This window comes from Hippoglossus hippoglossus, chromosome 6 (genome assembly GCF_009819705.1).
Source record: "Hippoglossus hippoglossus isolate fHipHip1 chromosome 6, fHipHip1.pri, whole genome shotgun sequence".
NCBI classification, from domain to species: domain Eukaryota; kingdom Metazoa; phylum Chordata; class Actinopteri; order Pleuronectiformes; family Pleuronectidae; genus Hippoglossus; species Hippoglossus hippoglossus.
The window spans coordinates 2,479,752-2,497,053 of record NC_047156.1 but is presented as its reverse complement, the minus strand read 5'-3'; the positions used below and the strand labels follow the sequence as shown (position 1 = coordinate 2,497,053).

Genomic DNA, 17,302 nt, shown 5'->3' with positions numbered 1-17,302 from the left:
CAAAAAAGCGTCCTCGTTCTGAGTGAAAGATCAACGGCCGCTTACACTCGCACACAATCTGTGGCAAATTGAATTGATTGGATAATGTACAACCTGTGAAAACTAAGGAACTCTCTGTCGACGTTAAAACAAGGGGTTAAAAAAACATTTCTAAACTTTTGATTGTTCCACATTAATAATAGTGAAAAAGGAAAACTAACACCATTGAGAATAGATTCAATCTGAATTCACTCCCGGGTCAAAGGACTCTCCAGGTTTCTATCGCCTCTGATCGGCAGGGGAGATGAAGAAGAGAAACTCCAACTCTACTGGCAATGGGAGAAAATCGCCCTTTTTTATCAGCTGTACCCAAGTTTAAAAAACGATGTTTAGTCGCCAATTTTGTTGTGAGAAAAAGGTGTCGGTGACTTCAGAGGTCGTCTGCAGAGATGGAAGAACGATCGTCTGAGCAGCTCTTCATCGATCAGGTCTTTATGGTCGAGTGGACAGACAGAAGCCATGTGACAGCCTGCTTTGAGTTTGTTAAAGAGCAATTAAAGGAGTGAGAGCATGAGGGGGGAAGGACTCTCAGGATTCTGATGACTTCAAAATCCATCTCTTTTTTGCAGAAGAGCTGTCTGGTGAGCACAAGCCCCGTGATATCCTGATGCTGCCACCATCACTGCGGTGGTGGCAGCATCAGGATATCACGGGGCTTCTCAGCAGCAGAGACAGGGAGTGCACATCACCTGAGGCCGGGGGTGACACTCCACCATTCAGCCCCACAATGACACAAAGCATTTATCCAGGACAGCACTGGACAGAACTCCCGGAGGAGCCTTTGAAAACCTCGTCTCTGCAGAGAGACGTTCACAGACACTTCCCCTTTAATCTGATTGAGAGGATCTGCCGGGATTAACAGCCCAAATCCAGGCGTTCAAAACTCGTGGAGACTCACTCGAGAAGACTCAAAGAGCCATTACAGAACTGAATTAAGGGTCTGAATACATTATCAAATGAGAGTTTTTAATAAATTCACATGTAACATTTTTAAGTGTAGATTCATTGGCAAAAAATGGCAATTTCATCCATTTAAAAATCAAGTGGGCAAAAGTTAAGGGGTCTGAATAGTTCCTAAAGCCACTAAGAGCTTCACCAATGAGAAAATGATTCTTTCTCTATTTTATATCATTTAAATTTATAATTTTTGGTATTTGGAGCTGTTGGTTCAGCAGAGAAACCAAACTGAAAATGTCTTGTTTCCATTCCCAGTTACTCACCGTACATCTTTCCCTCGTCCGACAGTATAATCTTCCTCCTTCCGCAGGGCGGGTAGATGGCCAGGGCCTCCTGAAAGCTCTGCTCGATGTCGGGGCTCCAGACCCCCTCCGGGTCCCCGTCCATGGTCTTGTCCCCTCCTGAGTCACTCAGTCTGTCCATGTCCTCCCCGGGACTCTCGCTGCCGCTCCAGCTACTGCGCTCCATGATGCCAGCTAACGTTAACTAGCCAACTCGTGTACTCAGCAGTAATGCTAATGGTTTGATGCTAAGTAGGTAATGTTAAGTCAAACTAACAGCAACGCTAACGGGAATCGTTGACCCCCAGCAGGAACAGCCAGCTGTGAGCTACTAGACGCAGAATGCTAACGCTAACTGCGTGATCCCAAAGTGGACGATATCCGACTGTAGAAAACTCCACGAGTTGGTGCGATGTCCGACGGCCGGCGGCAGGAACCCTGAGATGGAAGGAAGAGAGAAAGATTTTATTGTTTGCTGAAGTTCAAACTTTTTTAACTTTTACATATTGTCGTACGTGCAAACATTCGTGACTGAAAAACAACAAACTGCAACTAGAAGCTTTAAATCGCAAATCAGTCTTGGCAATATTTACCAAGAAGAAGAAGAAGAAGAAGAAGAAGAAGAAGAAGAAGTGCAGTGTATAAAGGCACGGAAACTTGGTCGGTATCTACAAAGATGTCTCAATCGCCCCCTGGTGGCTGGCTGCAGTATGTGTCATACACTCTGCCTCCTCCATGTTAGTGGATGATGGAACATGGACCAAACTAGAAAGTCATACGCATTAAATATGTTTTTGGTCATTTTCGGTCATTTTCGGTCGCTCTTATCACAACTGACGTGTCCGTTATTTGATTCTATAAAAACGAGGTGAAACATCACGATTGACAGATGACGGATAGGACGACTACCAGATGACGAATAATGTCATGGGTGCAAGATGGCAGCGTTTCGACATTATCGTCATCCATCTTTATGTACACTCTACGGTACAGACGCCAACAGGAGAATTTCATTTCCAAATAAAAGCGAACAGAACGGGTCATTCTCTTCTCCCCGCTGGGTATCTGTGATTCATGCTGATATTTTCCAACCGGAAAAAAAAAAAAAAGCTTTAAATTCTGATTATGTCTTTCGAGAGCCTGCGTCCCAGGTGATAGAGGGAAATTATTGCTTCTTTTCAAGTGGGAAATTGCCTATTTTGTTAAACTGTTGTGTTTGCGGAACATAAAATCCACATGCACACAAGTGGAGCAAGTGAATGGGACAGACGGACGGACGGACTACTACCACACACTGCCACTAGCAGATTTTTAAAAAAAAAACAAAAAAGGGAAAACTGATGGGGGCTTGCCAGCTGCCTAGAGTTCTTCAAAAAATCCCCCACGGTAAACAGCAGGGTTTGGCGCAGCACACACTGCACTCACACACAAACATATGCACACACACATTGAAACACACACAATTACAGTGCCAGCTCCTCGGGCGAACACATGTCATTTTGTCTGGTCTTCTACTGTTCACACTTCCCAGGCTCTGTCCCTTGCCACAGCCTGCACAAGCCTGTAATGTGAAGTGTGTGTCAGTGTGTGTGTGTGTGTGTGTGTGTGTCTGCCTGGCTAATTTCAACACAATTACACTTGACAATGTGCACACATACAAATGGAGCATGCAAATGGAGCGCGCAACATTTTGGACACATTTGAGCCCGTCCACACTCTTAAGCTCAGGACACCGCGAGGCCACGGGAGGACATGTGTTGAACGGGATCTGCAGCTCTGACCAGTTTGTCCTCAGGTTTCTCTCCTCGCGCTCCTTCTGTTTACCCTCGTTTCCGTTTCTTCTCCCAACTCACCGCCCTCGCTTTCTTTCCCCTCTTCCCTTACACCCCCCCCCCCTTTTTGCAGTTTTCCATTCAAACAAAGATTCATTCAAGATTCATTTCCTCTTCGCCGAGTGCGAGTTTGTTTGTGTGAGCGAAAGCCAAAGATCCTTCACACTTAACGGAGCCTTTGATCGTATTTGATTCAAAGGGAGTTTTCCGAACCGCTCCTGCTGTGCAACCCAATTCTAGGCAAATCTATGTATTTCCTCAATATACTGTAAATAATGAACATCTCACAAAGTTGTGGCCCAGTTGGCTTCTTCTGTTTGAGCTTAAGATCCTCAGATTTTGGAGGGGGCGAGGTGAGTTTGCTTCTGGCTGTGGATCAGTGAACCAACTTCTTACTCTTCACTCAACAGGACATGTGCTTTGTGGACTTGGGAGCAGGCCCACGACCGGGTGGGCCTTGCAGGGTCTTGTTGGGGTACAGGGACCTTTGCTGTGAGTCATCAGGTCTTTGTATAACCAAAGTGTTGAGGACAGATACGTCCCCAGTGGGTTCTGGCCTTTAGGGTTGTCCCTTGTCACAAAACCTGTTGATTTTTGTGTGATTTTTATGAACAGGATTCCAAAGCTCAGCACGAATGTGTCTGGTTTGGTGGACTCAGTATTTCCTCTCTACTATTTGCAGATAACGTGTTTCTGTTTGCGTCATCAGGCCGCGACTTTCAGAATGCACTGAAGTTGGAAAACGGTGGATTACGCTGTTCGGGTTGGGATTGCCGGTAAATTTCTGGTTCACAAACTTAGTTCTCATCAATGATTCTTCCAGCCTTGGTTAGCTATGTTATTAGCATGGTTATTTTACGGACAAAGCTTTGTTAAACCCACAGTCAACAATTAGCCAAGACCCAAACAACAAAGTTAGCCTTTTAGCAGCAAAACTAAACTAAAACGAGGGTGAATATTAAGACTCTCATTGATCAGGTGAACACAAACACGACTCGAAAACATTGCTAGTGTAGAACCATGTGTTAACGAAATGCACATTGGCCTCATCAACTTATTAGAAAGCCACGTCACTGACAACTGGTGTCTGTGAGTATCTTCATGTTCTCCCCTCTTCAGTCAGTTATGGTCTGTGAAAGAAATAATCAATTCGTGCACACATTCAAATAACCCTTTAAGGATTCCCTCTAAAATAAATAAATCAAAACAATAAATGAAATGTAGAATATTTCTTCTTCACATGATCTGAGTGGTTCTGCACTTTACCGCAGAACAGTGTTCACCTCTTTGAAGGTCAATGCCGAAGCAACAAGAAGAAGAATCCAGATACTCTTAAACTCAATGGGCTTTAAATTCCCGCAGCTACATTCTGTCTCTTTTGTATCCACATGAATTGCTGCCATTCTTCTTCTGCGCTGCTCTACATGTTTGGAGTTTTGAAACTTCCTACACTGCACATGAAGGTCATGGTTTATATAATTGTATCTTATTTAAAAATAAATAAAGTAAAATTGAACCTTGAATATCAATGCGATGTTCAATTCTCTCCGACCCTGGGTTCTGAAAAGAGTTCTACAGCTACTACAATAAAATATCAGTCAAATAAAGCAGCAGAAACATACGCAGCTCTTTCTTTACACATAAAACCAGCACATGATCTAATAAAACCAATCGCTGCAGCAGACAAACTCGTCCTATATAAGCCCATGAACATGAAACCAAATTAAACTAGTTCCCATGTAGAGATTATGATAATTAATGGAGGCCAACAAACAGCGAGGTGGAACTGTGAAGCAGCTGAGACCGAGACAAAGCTCATTTAACACATGAGCCATATAAAGAATAAAAGGGATGATGACACCAGTGGCGTCAAGTTGGAAGATATTCAATTTCATTTCAAAACCACGGAACAAACCAAACCTCAAATATAGTGCACGTGTTTTTAAAAAAGCATCTTTTCAACATATTATTATTCATCCAAAAAATCCTTCTCGTCCGTAGCTCTGTTGCTAGGCGATGGCTGTAAGGGGCGGGACAAGCTGGTGATGCACTAAGTAGACGTGGTCCACGCAGAAGGTGGAGGACGCGTTGACCAGGTCGGCTGAAGATCGCAGCTCCGCCCCTGAATTGAGACGCAGCGTTAGTTGACCCCCGGCTCTTCTTGTTCTCGATCATTTGTTAGAAACCAGCTCGTAGAAGGTAAAACACGATGGATTCATGAAGATCAGAACAACTACAGGGGCCTCAGTCAAATTCATGAAGATCATCACAGCTTCTGTATGGTGCGGAGTTGGTGGGGGGGGGGGGTTGTTGTGGATGACTCCTTCTTCTTTCCTTCTGTCATTCACCTCGTCACTGTTTAAAACCTCATTAACTCCACCAAGGACTCATTTGCCCCAGTCTGCTGTTAATTGGTTGGTTGGAATTCCGTCAGCAGAATTCCACAAAAAAATACCGAACGGATTTCCATGACAGATGCGACAGGAGCCAAGAAGGAACCCAATTAATTCTGCTATGGATCTGGAGAAAGGGGTGGATACAGGCATTTTCCTCTTTCTTTAACACTGTGAGATATTTCCACCAATTACCGAGGGAATAATTCGTAGATCTTAATGAAAAACACTGTAGACATGTTGAGGAGACTGACGTCTATGAATATGTGAAATTTGGTGCAGCCTGAATGAATCTGAGGGAACTGTCGGGCTTGGCAGAGGAATGCAGTCGGTGCCATTCTTATTTACAAATGCATTCAGACCCATAATTCAGTTCTTTGTATAGAAGCAGCTCCGGCAGCAATTGCAGCTGTGAGTCTTTTAGAGTACAAGCTTTGCACATCTGGATTCCTCCTGGCAGATCCTCTCCATCAGATTGGATGGGGGGGGGGGTGTCTGTGCCATCTTCTCTCTGCAGATGTTCTACAGGCTTCATGTCAAAGCTCGGAGACAGTCAGAGATTTGTCCCAAAGCTCAGCCGTGTGCTTCAGGACATTGTTGTGGTGAAAGGAGAACCGGCGCTCTGGTCTCAGGTTGCACGCTCTCTGCTTCTCTTCAAGGACCCCTCTGTATTTGGCTGAGGTCTTCAGAGAGTTCCCTGGATGTCATGACTGGCTCTTTGTCCTGACGCGCAGTGTGAAGCGTGGGACCTCAGATGTACGCACACCGGCGGCGGCGTGTGCCTTCCTAAACTAGGACCAATCAATTTAATTTGCCACAGGTGGATTCCAGGGTCTCGCCACAGCTCAGGGATAATTAAAGCAAACAGGAAGCACCTGATCACAATTTGTGGAGCCACCGGTAAAGGCTCAGAAAACCTGTGGAAATGGAGGATTTCAGTAGTTTGATGGGTAAAAACACAGTTTTATCCATTTAAAATTAAATCTACGGCACAACAGCATTTCTCCATCGGCCCCTTTAACTTCCACACCAAATCTGTCGTGTTCATTTGGACATAGCTCTGAAACTTAAAGATAAATGTAAACTGTTGATTCCTTAATGAATCCACATGATCTCAGCTGCACATTGATGGTAGTTACAGGTTTCTAGACGTATTTGTCACCAAACAGCGACTGAAGAAAAGCCAACGGCGCTTATGGAACAAATTTCAAATCTGCTAGATCCAAATTACACATATTCACAGACCTGATCAGTCCTAAATGTGTCTGATCCACGTCTTATATCCTGAGAAATATGTTGAGAAGTAAAAGGAAAATGTGTTTTGTTACAATTTTTAGGTGGTGAAAAGAAACCCTGGGGTTGTTCCTCCGCCCGAGTCCCAGTTTCCCAACCCCCAAACAAACAGAGATTCACGCCCGAGCCTTGTCTGAGATGAAAAATAGTTTCCTGGGTCTAAATAATTGCTGAAGCCACTGTACAGTGAGGCCTCGGGGGCCCGGGAGCAGATGGACACTGGAGAGATACAACAATCAACCGACGACTGGGCGACTCGACTGCAGCGTGCACGCCCCCCCCCCCCTCTCTCTCTGTCACCAGGCAGGCCCGGGCCACTCCAGCCAGGACAGCAGGCTTCACGGTGTCAGTGCCAGCCCTCAGGAGGATACACACAGGGCACGCAGCCACAGTCCTGCAGCTGCCTTGGACTCTCATGCTCTCCCTCTGTCCCATCTTGTCCTACAGCACTTACTGGCTGCCACCACATGCCAAGTACATGTATGTGTCTGAGTGCATTCAATGTGCATGGCGCTAAGCCCTCTGTATTCTCACACACACACACACACACACACACGCCAAAGAGGTTGTTGTGAAATGTTCTGATGTGTGAGCACCTCCGTACCAGAGGGACATGGGTTTGTATGTTTGTGTCAGCGGGGGGGGGGGGGGGTCCTGTTGGTTTACATGTCCACTGTTATCAAACGCTCGTCAGTGCCACTGATTCACTCGTTCTTCTGTTGGATCATTCCACGGCATCTGTTTTAACCGTTTCCAACATGAACACACACACACACACACACACACACACACACACACACACACACACACACACACACACACACACAAACGATTTTCAAAGTAAACATTGATCCACTTTACAAAGTTTCGTCGTGTTTTAAAGTCCTTTACGTCCCAAACAGAATTATTTACCATCTGTGGTGATATTTCTTGCATCAAGGACCATGAGACAAAAGACTCATCTCTTCACATACAAATGTGACTTAAGAGTTTGATGCTTGAACAGATTCTGGGGAGCTTCATTTATCAAGGTTAGATCATTGAAGCACACTCACGTTACTCAAACCGTCAGAATAGGGCGAGGTTACTTCAAAGGAAAAATCACGATATTACGATAATTAACTTTTTATACGAAACGTGTTTTTCCAGCCGTTTGTGTTTTTGGTCGCTGCACATGGAATCATGTATTCTGCTTCATCTAAAAAAGGGTTGTGTGAAAGTCACAGCTTCCAACACCTGACTGTAAAGTGATCAATACACGGAAAGAGATGTGTATTCCTGAACAGCAGCTGAACAACTTCTAGGTCCAACACGACAACAACGACAACAACGGAGTGACGCAAAAACTAGGAAAACAGATTTCCATGAAACTCTGTGTAATGATGGGACGTGGACCAATATTTTGGTGCAGGTCCAGTAAAAATAAAAAATATTTTTCCAAATGAATGTTTATGGAATCGCTTGTGAAACGCCGTTGTGCATTCACCCTACAAACCACAGGGGGAGCAACTTGGACCAACGTGCACCAGAGAACAATGTCTGCAATGGGAATAGACACAATTGACATTATTTCGGCATAAAAGAGATAAAGGAATCAAAAACCCAGCAGGTATCTTCAAACATTGGCATCAAGAAAAGCAGAGAAATAAAATGAATGTTTCAAATCCAATACAATTATCTCCGAGCCAATATCTAGAATTCTGTTTCTGTCTTAAAGTCCGACCTAAACATTTTCAAAAAGCACAACTTTCACATTAGCCTCAAACTAATCGGCTGAAGATGACTCGATGTGTCTCCACGTGTAAAAGCTGCACATCTTCAGGCGTCAGCAAAACTCATCTGGATGCGACCGTCAGCTGCGCTTCAGACACACTGGAGTCAACGAGGTCGTCCTACTGGGGGGGTCAGGGCGGGTGAACCACACGTGGCCTCATATGGCGGCAGTCATATGAAGGATTTGTGTCCCCGACGACCTCTGGAAATAACTTGATCAAAGCATCCTCAGTGCATGCTATGTGCATTCACTCTGCAGGAGAGTGCACTTGTGACCCGCACACACTCACACACAGACAGACACACACACAAGCACGCACACAACATCATTTGTGTGCAGGGCGAAGTATAAACAGAACAACAAGCTGAAAAAAGCCTGTTTTCTCACGAGCATGTGACAGTTTGCAGACGTTCGACTCTTAACACAGAGGTTTTCTTCAAAAGAATCATGAGTGAACTGCTCTGACCTCCCGAGCGCCTCGATCCAGCGTGAAGCGAGATGCCGCATGGTGAACATTATCTATACTCTGCACTGAGGGACAAGCGAGCCTCTCGCCGCTTTATCGTCTCATGGCACACACACTCAAATCGTGTCAGGACTGAAGCGCCGTCCATACGTGGGTTTCTGGCTTTTGTGATTAGTCTCCGCAGCCCAGCGTGGATTATTGGTTTCATCACCCAAATTGCGAGAAACACACTGTGCCGAACCCGACTGATCTCCTGCGCCGCCGTTTCTGATGCGGACTTTGTTCTGTGCCATTACTCGTGATTTCTGTCTCCACGCTGACGCACGTCTCTGCGCTCGCTCTCGGTTCAGATGATCACGATTTTCAATTAATCCATTACTGATTAGTTCATCCCGCACAAAGCCAGGGGATGAAAAAAAACCATAATCACCTTTATGAAAGTCTCGAGTTGGTCTGATTCGTTCTGACCTGATTCCGTGTTTTAAAAAACAAAGACGGATATTCACTGAGGCCGCATGAAAAAGCTGCGTCGCTGAAAAGAAAACCAGCAAAGCTTCTTTCATTTTTTTCCCTCTGCGCTCGCACACACTTGAGGAAGCCAGAGAAAGACAGAGGGACTGGCTTTGTGAGTGGAGAGGAGGCCGCGTTTCACCGCGTACGCCTCATTATTTCACCATCTCCTCTCACAGGAGCATTACCATTTATGCACACTCACAGTAATTTGCCACAGATTGCTCACTGATACAGTGAAGTGCTTATTTCCTCCTGGAAATATGATGGTAAAAGGTTTCGCCAGCAGCTCTCATCCCTGTTTTCCTATATCCCCTCTGCGTTCTTCTTCTTCTTCTTCTTCTTCTTCTTCTTCTTCTTCTTCTTCTTCTTCTTCTTCTTCTTCTTCTTCCACAAGTTTCTGCTGAGTCAGAACCAGCCATTATCCAGCCATTCCCTGTGGGGTGGGTGGGTTTGGTGTCACACGTAGACTGTCTCACACACACGCACACACGCACACACACACACACGCACACACGCACACACGCACACACACACACAACAAAAGAAAGACAGGCCTGGCGAGGTTACAGCAATACCAACACCATTTAATAAGTGTGAACTCTGGAACATTGTGCGGAGACAGGGACCACATGTGCAGAGTGTGTGTGTGTGTGTGTGTGTGTGTGTGTGTGTGTGTGTGTGTGGTGTGTGTGTGTGTGTGTGTGTGTGTGTGTGTGTGCGTGTGTGTGTGTGTCCTATTCCACACCTAGTAAAGGAACATCTATGGCTGCACAGTGAACTCCATCAATCCACTCACCACTACAATTACATCCAGTCCATCTAACACAGGCTCTGCTGCTCTCCACCGCTGACAACACACACACACACACACACACACACACACACACACACACACACACACACACACACACACACACACACACACACACACACACACACACACACACACACACACACACACACACACACACACACACACACAGACACACTAAAAATGAATTAGCCTCTGAACTGTGTTTTCCAGCTGTGGTCCATTAAGACCTGGATACTGCTTTATTTAGACAGATGTAGGTTAGGAGGCAGGGAACGTGGCGGACGTGCATCCCGTCAACACGCCGCCGTGTGTGTGGCAGGTTATTTAAGGATCTACCTGGTTTTAGCTTCACGCTCTGAGCACTTCCTGTTCATCTTTCCCCCCAAAAAACTGAATCTGTGAAGCTGCTTTCAGACGAGCACAGAACTCCGGATGATCTCCTGATATTCTCCAGGAGGACGGTATGTAAGAGCGCCAAAGTGCGAGGAGGAGCCTCCGGACATCAGGGCTTCAGCAGGAGGATTCACCGTCTGGGTTTCACGATGTCACGGGAGTTCTTGGTGATCAAAGTCAACTACAACATTTATTTTGTTCACTATTTCTCTTTTTAGGTTTTTAATTTAGAGTAAACCTGAGGAAAATGTTGATTTCATCACCAGCCTCTGAGCGGATTAAATTGAACGGACGTTTTTTTTTCTTACTGCTAATAAATACTTCGACTGAGGGAAGAGACATTCATATTTCATCTTAGCACCAATTATCATCGTAACAAAACAAAACAGACAAAGTAAAAAAGCTGCTGAACGTTTCATCCAGTTGATAATTCTTTGGTTTCTACTCAGCCGTCATTGAGGCTATTTCTGAATAACGCATCACGCTCCACACCCGAGCTGAGAAATGTTATCAGAGAACAAACAACCGGGAGGAATCGGTGTCCGAGCAGCCGAAGACAAAAGACACGTTTCCACAGTGAGAGAATCAGAGTCACTGTTTAATCGTGTCAGTTCCTAGGAAACCAGGAAGTAGTAGAAATCTACACTTCCTGCTCACTTCCTGCTGCGATCAGGAAACATAGGGGTTGATTCTGACTTCCCGTCGTCCATTTATCTGCTCGCTGTTCAAACCCTTCAGAGCCTGAGATCACGTCATGTCCACGTTTTAAAATACTGTCCTCGTGTTTCTAAATGTGGGACGTCTACACTGACGTGACAGAGAGACACTGAACTGTCTTCCTCTTCTTCTGAGTAAACTGCTGCTGGGAGAAATGGTTTATTACCACCACCACGTTCAGGTTAGTGGTGCGACCCGACAGCACAGATTTCTCTGATAAACATGGCTTCACTTGTTGAGTAACGCTCACTGTGCACGTCCCTCTTTCTGGTTTTATATGTCAAACATTAACATGTGGACTTCCTGCTGTTTGTTTTAAAGACAGATTAAAGACAAATCGCAAAAGGTTTTCATTTGTTTTCTTTCTAAAGCTCCGTTTATCTCAACAAATACTAACACAAACTCTAAAGGTGATTTATTCCCTTTCAGTCGTCTGACAGGGAAATGAAACACGTGTGAGATTTGTTGGCATCACAACGTTATCTTTTTAACACTATCACCTTTCGTCAAAAACACTGTTGTTCCACCTTTAAGTCGACAGCGGAGGGAGTAACAAGCAGAGCCGGTTTAACGGCAAAGTAGTTGTTGACAAAAGTTTCCACGTGTTGGCTGCCTGTCGCGTTGATGTCAGGAGCTGAGACGCTGGCAAACACATCAGGGTTTTTAAAAGTTCTTCTCCCGTCTACACAACGTCTGCTTTCTAACACAACACAGCATTTTTTTTAACACTGATGCCAATACTGAGTATAAACATCTGATCACGGTTTATCTGTGGATAGTTTTTTTTACAAAACTGCAGGAGATTATCCGGAGGATTCACCGCGGGTTGGCGTGTTGATGATGCTACAAACACGAGAGACGGACTCATAACTGAAAAGATAAGAATATGAATATCTCAGGATATACACGTACAAGAAATTCAGACAAACAACATGTGAGAATTTCTGTACGTTGTGTCCGGCCTCCTTCGTGATCACCTGACGCTCCGGAGATTTCTGTTTTGTTGTGAATGCGTCTGAGCGGAGAATCTCCTGCTGCGGACATCCTCGGAGTTCATGTCTGAAAACGACTCAACGGGAAAACCCCCCCCGGAGGACGTCGGGAGCAACTGACACTTTGCGTTCTCACTCAGATTTAAATACGCCGTGTGAATGATGTGTGTTTGTGATGTTATTTGCGTCGGCGTGGACGTCAGAGGGACGGAGGGGCGGACAGACGAGGAGCCGAGGCCGCCAGACGAGCCAGTACAGGCTCCACCGGCCTCCTGCAGCCCCCCCCCCCCCCCCCCCCCCCCCACACACACAACCCGGCTGCACCCCACCCCACCCAAGAGGATGCCTATTGTTCCCCCAGCACCTAAACAAAGCCGACCCCACCCGCACAACCACCTCACCCCCCCAAAACCCACCCTCCTTCTCCCCCCACCCACACCCTGACTGCCCCCTGCCCTCCCGAACACACCCACTCCCCCCCCCCCCGCACACACTCTGCGTCGTCGCTCTAACAAACCAGCTCCTAAATGTCATTACACGCAGCTCTCGCTCTTTTTACACTTTGTATGTTAAACTCCTGACACACGTGGCAAGTCTCCACATGTACGAGCAGAGACTTAACAACGTGCAGGAGCTGGAGGAGTCGGAGACGTATTTAAAGAGACAATAAATCAAACTGCTGGGACGCTGGTTTCAAAATTTAAATTAAAAGGGAACTGTGTAAAAAAAAGAATATTCTGAATAATATGAATAACAAAACCTCCCGTCTCAGCGAGCAGCTGAATCACCTGTTGATTCAAGCCCAGTTTGTCCTTTTTCAAAACTCTAAAACAAGAAGGCTGTATTTTGAATAAATTAAATTAGCAGAATGTGCCGACATCTGGACGTCACAAGACATAATTTCATGCCGGGCAGATTACTCCACCTAATCCCACGTCAGTAAAAAATCTGTGTGCCGGATTCTGTCCTCCTGTCGAGAAATGAGACGACAGATGAAAAGAGGAGAAAGAGGAGGAAGGGCAGCGAGCAGCCGGCCGCCTCCAAACCGCACCATATTGTGACAGCATTGGTGGAGTACATGAACACACACACGAGCACGCGCACGTACACAGCGGTTGTGACTAAAGCACACAGAGGCCATATGGTGCGTCCTCATCCACCGACGCCTGTTGCTGCCGCAACAATGGGCCTGCCTGGCCTGGACAGCAAGAGGCAAAGACACACACACACACACACACACACACACACACAGACACACACACACACACACACACACACACACACACACACACACACACACACCAAATGGTCGTTAGTCAGTCAGTCTGCGTTGCTTAGGCCAGAACAAACGCCTGGATTTGCATTCTGCACCTCCTTTCGTCTCCTCCACCTCCTCCTCTTTCTCCCTCACACACACACACACACACACACACACACACACACACACACACACACACACACACACACACACACACACACACACACACACACACACACACACACACACACACACACTTCCTCGGTCTCTACAGGTGCACAAAACACTCAAAACAGATGTCAACGGACTGGAGAGGGAGAGACATGGGGGGGGGGGGGCTGGAAGAGGGGAGGAAAGTGGAGGGGCAATGGGAGGGGGTGGGGGGGGGCTGTTTGCCGAGGGTGACTGACAAAGCTTTGTACACTCACCAGCCTAGACACAGCAAAAGACAATGACACGCGCACACACACACACACACACACACACACACACACACACACACACACCTCCGTCCTCTGTTACACTATCACACACTTAATTTGCTCCAAAAATCACAATAAACACATTCTCAGTAGGTTTTAACTTTAAAAAACTGATTTACGTGTTTGGATCCATATTTCCTTTTCGCAGATACTTGTGTTGTTGCTGCAGATGAACCAAAACTTCTTCTACCAAACACGCAGGAACATTTACCGAGTCGGAAAACTTCCATATTCTGTGTTTCTGACAACGTTAGCTCAGATACTGTTGTTTAAAATCTGGTTATTATCAATCAGTCATTTCTGAGGCAAAAGGAGCTTTAAAATGCTGCCGTCACTCAGAGACACTGAGGGACTTTAATGAGCACATTTCACTATTTTCTAACATTTTCTGGACACAAACGGACAAATCGTCGATTAAATCCAGAAAATAACCTGCAGATTAAAAATCAAACCATAGACACAACTGTGAGCAGCAGTTTTAACACGTTCAAATCCATCATTAACCCCTCGTGATTTTAATTATGAGCATTTATCTCCACTCAACAGTTGAATTAAATCACATCAACTCCACCAGAAGTCGTATTCTCTGAATCTAAAACCCTTTCATCTCTGACGTACACCCCCCCCCCCCCCCCCCCCCCCCCCCCCTCCCCCCCCCTGCTTCTGTCATCTACTATTTTTATTCCTCAGGGCTGTAATTTTCTCTCCCAATTATTACATCGTGGTTTCGCCTGCATTACGACATATCTCTTGTTGCAGAGGGACGAGCGCGGCCCTTTAATCGCTTCTCCAAAGGAAACAAGACGCACCACAACTACAAGCCCATATGTGGGTTATTATAGGATGGTGAGTTCTCAAGGAAATCACGAACACAGAATTATTACACACAGTTTATGGTGTAAGATAAAATGTTGCGCTGCCTTAAGACATGACTAGTTTGAACAAATTGATTAAATTAATCACAGAAAACTCATGAGTTACGAGCTGTAATCTCTTAATTAATATTATCAATCACCAGAAACGCAACATACATATTCATATTCATGTATATATGTGATGTGGAATGAAATGTTCCACACGAGCGGAGTCTTTAGAAGGAGATACAGTTATTATTAGTAATTTTACCCAACGCATTAAGTTACTCACAGAAAACGCACTAAAATTTGTTATTATCAATAATTCCAAGAAATGCATAATATATTTGATGTGAAATAAAAAGGTTAAACTGACTCAATACATTAAATCGATCTCAGAGAACTCATTTAAGTTGTAATCACTTGATATTATTAATATATCTGCGTCTTCAGAGGGAGATTAAACGACCAACGCATTCAAATCAACAGACGACTCACTAATATGAGCTGTGATCACTTATTGTTATCAATCACCACACACGAAAAACATATATGATGTGAAATGAAATGTTAAAGTGACAGTTTGAGTCTCAAAGGACTAATTTGACCTGATGCATTAAATCAATTACAGAAAACTCACTAAATACAAGTTGTAATCTATTAATAAGGTTAATTTTTCAATAACAAGCAGCAGCTGCGTATAGGAACAGAAACATATATATATATATATATAGATGATCAGTCTTTGGAAGGAGATAGAATAACTCATTTGAATCAATGTAATAAATCCATTACAGAAAACTCACTAAATATAAGTTGTAATCTATTATTAATAGCAGCAGCTGCGTGTAGGAACAGAAACTTACATGTATATGAATATATATGATGAGAAAGGAGATAAAATGATCATTCGAAATCAACGGCATTAATTTAATTACAGAAATATCTACATTTTCGAGTATAAATCTGTCATTATTACAAATCACCCCAAACTTCACACGCACGCCTGATGTGAGGTGCGTGTTTTTAAAAGGCTCATTCGAAGCAGCACGTTGGGTCTGATGACAGAAACCGGCCCCGGTCTCCTGGAGGTGTCTGGGTGGAGGTGGAGCGGAGCAGCTGCCTGTGTGACGCCGGATAATGTGCACGGTCCGCTGGGTGGACACTTGCTGTGTGCACGTTATCAGCCTCTGGCCTGCTCCTGTGACTGGGGCCTGTGCAGGAAGAGAGACAAACCCCGCCGATGCAACAAGTCCCCCATTCACTCCCAGCTTTGTTAACCTCCCTCTCTCTCTCTCTCTCTCTCTCCCTCTCTCTCTCTCTCCCCCTGCAGCCCATTTGTTTTCATCCACCTCTTTTACATTACGCAGGAAACTCTGGATGAAATTTGCGTATGTGTCTCTGTGCGTAATTCCAGCGAAACGCGGGCGAGAAGTGACAGAAATAGAGGTTTTGTTTTTTGGTGTCGGGAGGAAATCGGAGGGGGGAAACTGTGGATCCCGGATCCTGAGCTGCCGGCGCTCATCAGCTGCTTCCACTTGTTTCACGTCAACGCGAGGAAACCGGGAGTCGCCGTGTCGCCGATATTTGTTTCGATTTGGCCACTTCGCGGTTTAGAGAACAAGCGGAGCGTCCGGGGGCTTCCAGCTCCGTACGCAGGAGGAGGAAGGAGGGGGGTGGGGGTGGGGGGGGACGGGACTCCTCCTTGGGAACTTACCTCGATTCGTGCGCCTCTTTTCTGGATTAATTCCCACACTTTCCCACGGATCCGAGCCGCTCAATGCACCGGGAAACCCGCCGACAACTCCGCTCTGCGCTCGGCGTCGGTTCTGGCGGAGGCTCGCTGCGCGCTGAGTGCGTAAAATGCGCAGCGTCTCTCCAAGGATGCGAAATATGCGCGGAATGGGAGCAGGAATGAAATGAACGCGGTGGACTGAGTTGAACGGGGCGGGGTGAGAGGCGCTGGCGTCACCCTGGATGGATGAGTGAGGGATGGGAGGATGGGTGGAGAGAGAGAGAGGGAGGAAAAAGAAAGAGAAAGAGAGCAGGGGGGGGGCAGGGGGGAGGGGCTGGACTGTAGGGGCTGCGTTTAACAACAAAAGAAAAGAGTGAACTCTATTCACAGGGGGAGAGAAAGGCTGGAGATAAACCAGCCTGCCGTGCGGAGGAGCAGCTGGCTCCACGTCAGATCAACTTTACACCCAGCAACATTCAAAGTTTCAAAGCTGCGGCGAATCAAACACG

At 45.7% G+C, this 17,302-nt stretch overlaps 1 protein-coding gene across 1 annotated transcript in view; it reads right to left on the bottom strand.

Moving 5' to 3' along the window:
* tead1a (TEA domain family member 1a) overlaps positions 1-17,036 on the bottom strand; it is a 30,850-nt gene extending 13,814 nt beyond the window's left edge. Inside the window, exons 1-2 of the mRNA XM_034589149.1 lie at positions 16,776-17,036; positions 1,260-1,715 (exon numbers count right to left, since the gene is read on the bottom strand). Of these exons, the coding sequence (XP_034445040.1) occupies positions 1,260-1,464 (205 nt within the window). The 5' untranslated portion in view covers positions 1,465-1,715; positions 16,776-17,036. The remainder of the gene's footprint in view (positions 1-1,259; positions 1,716-16,775) is intronic.
* Positions 17,037-17,302: the final 266 nt, after the last annotated feature.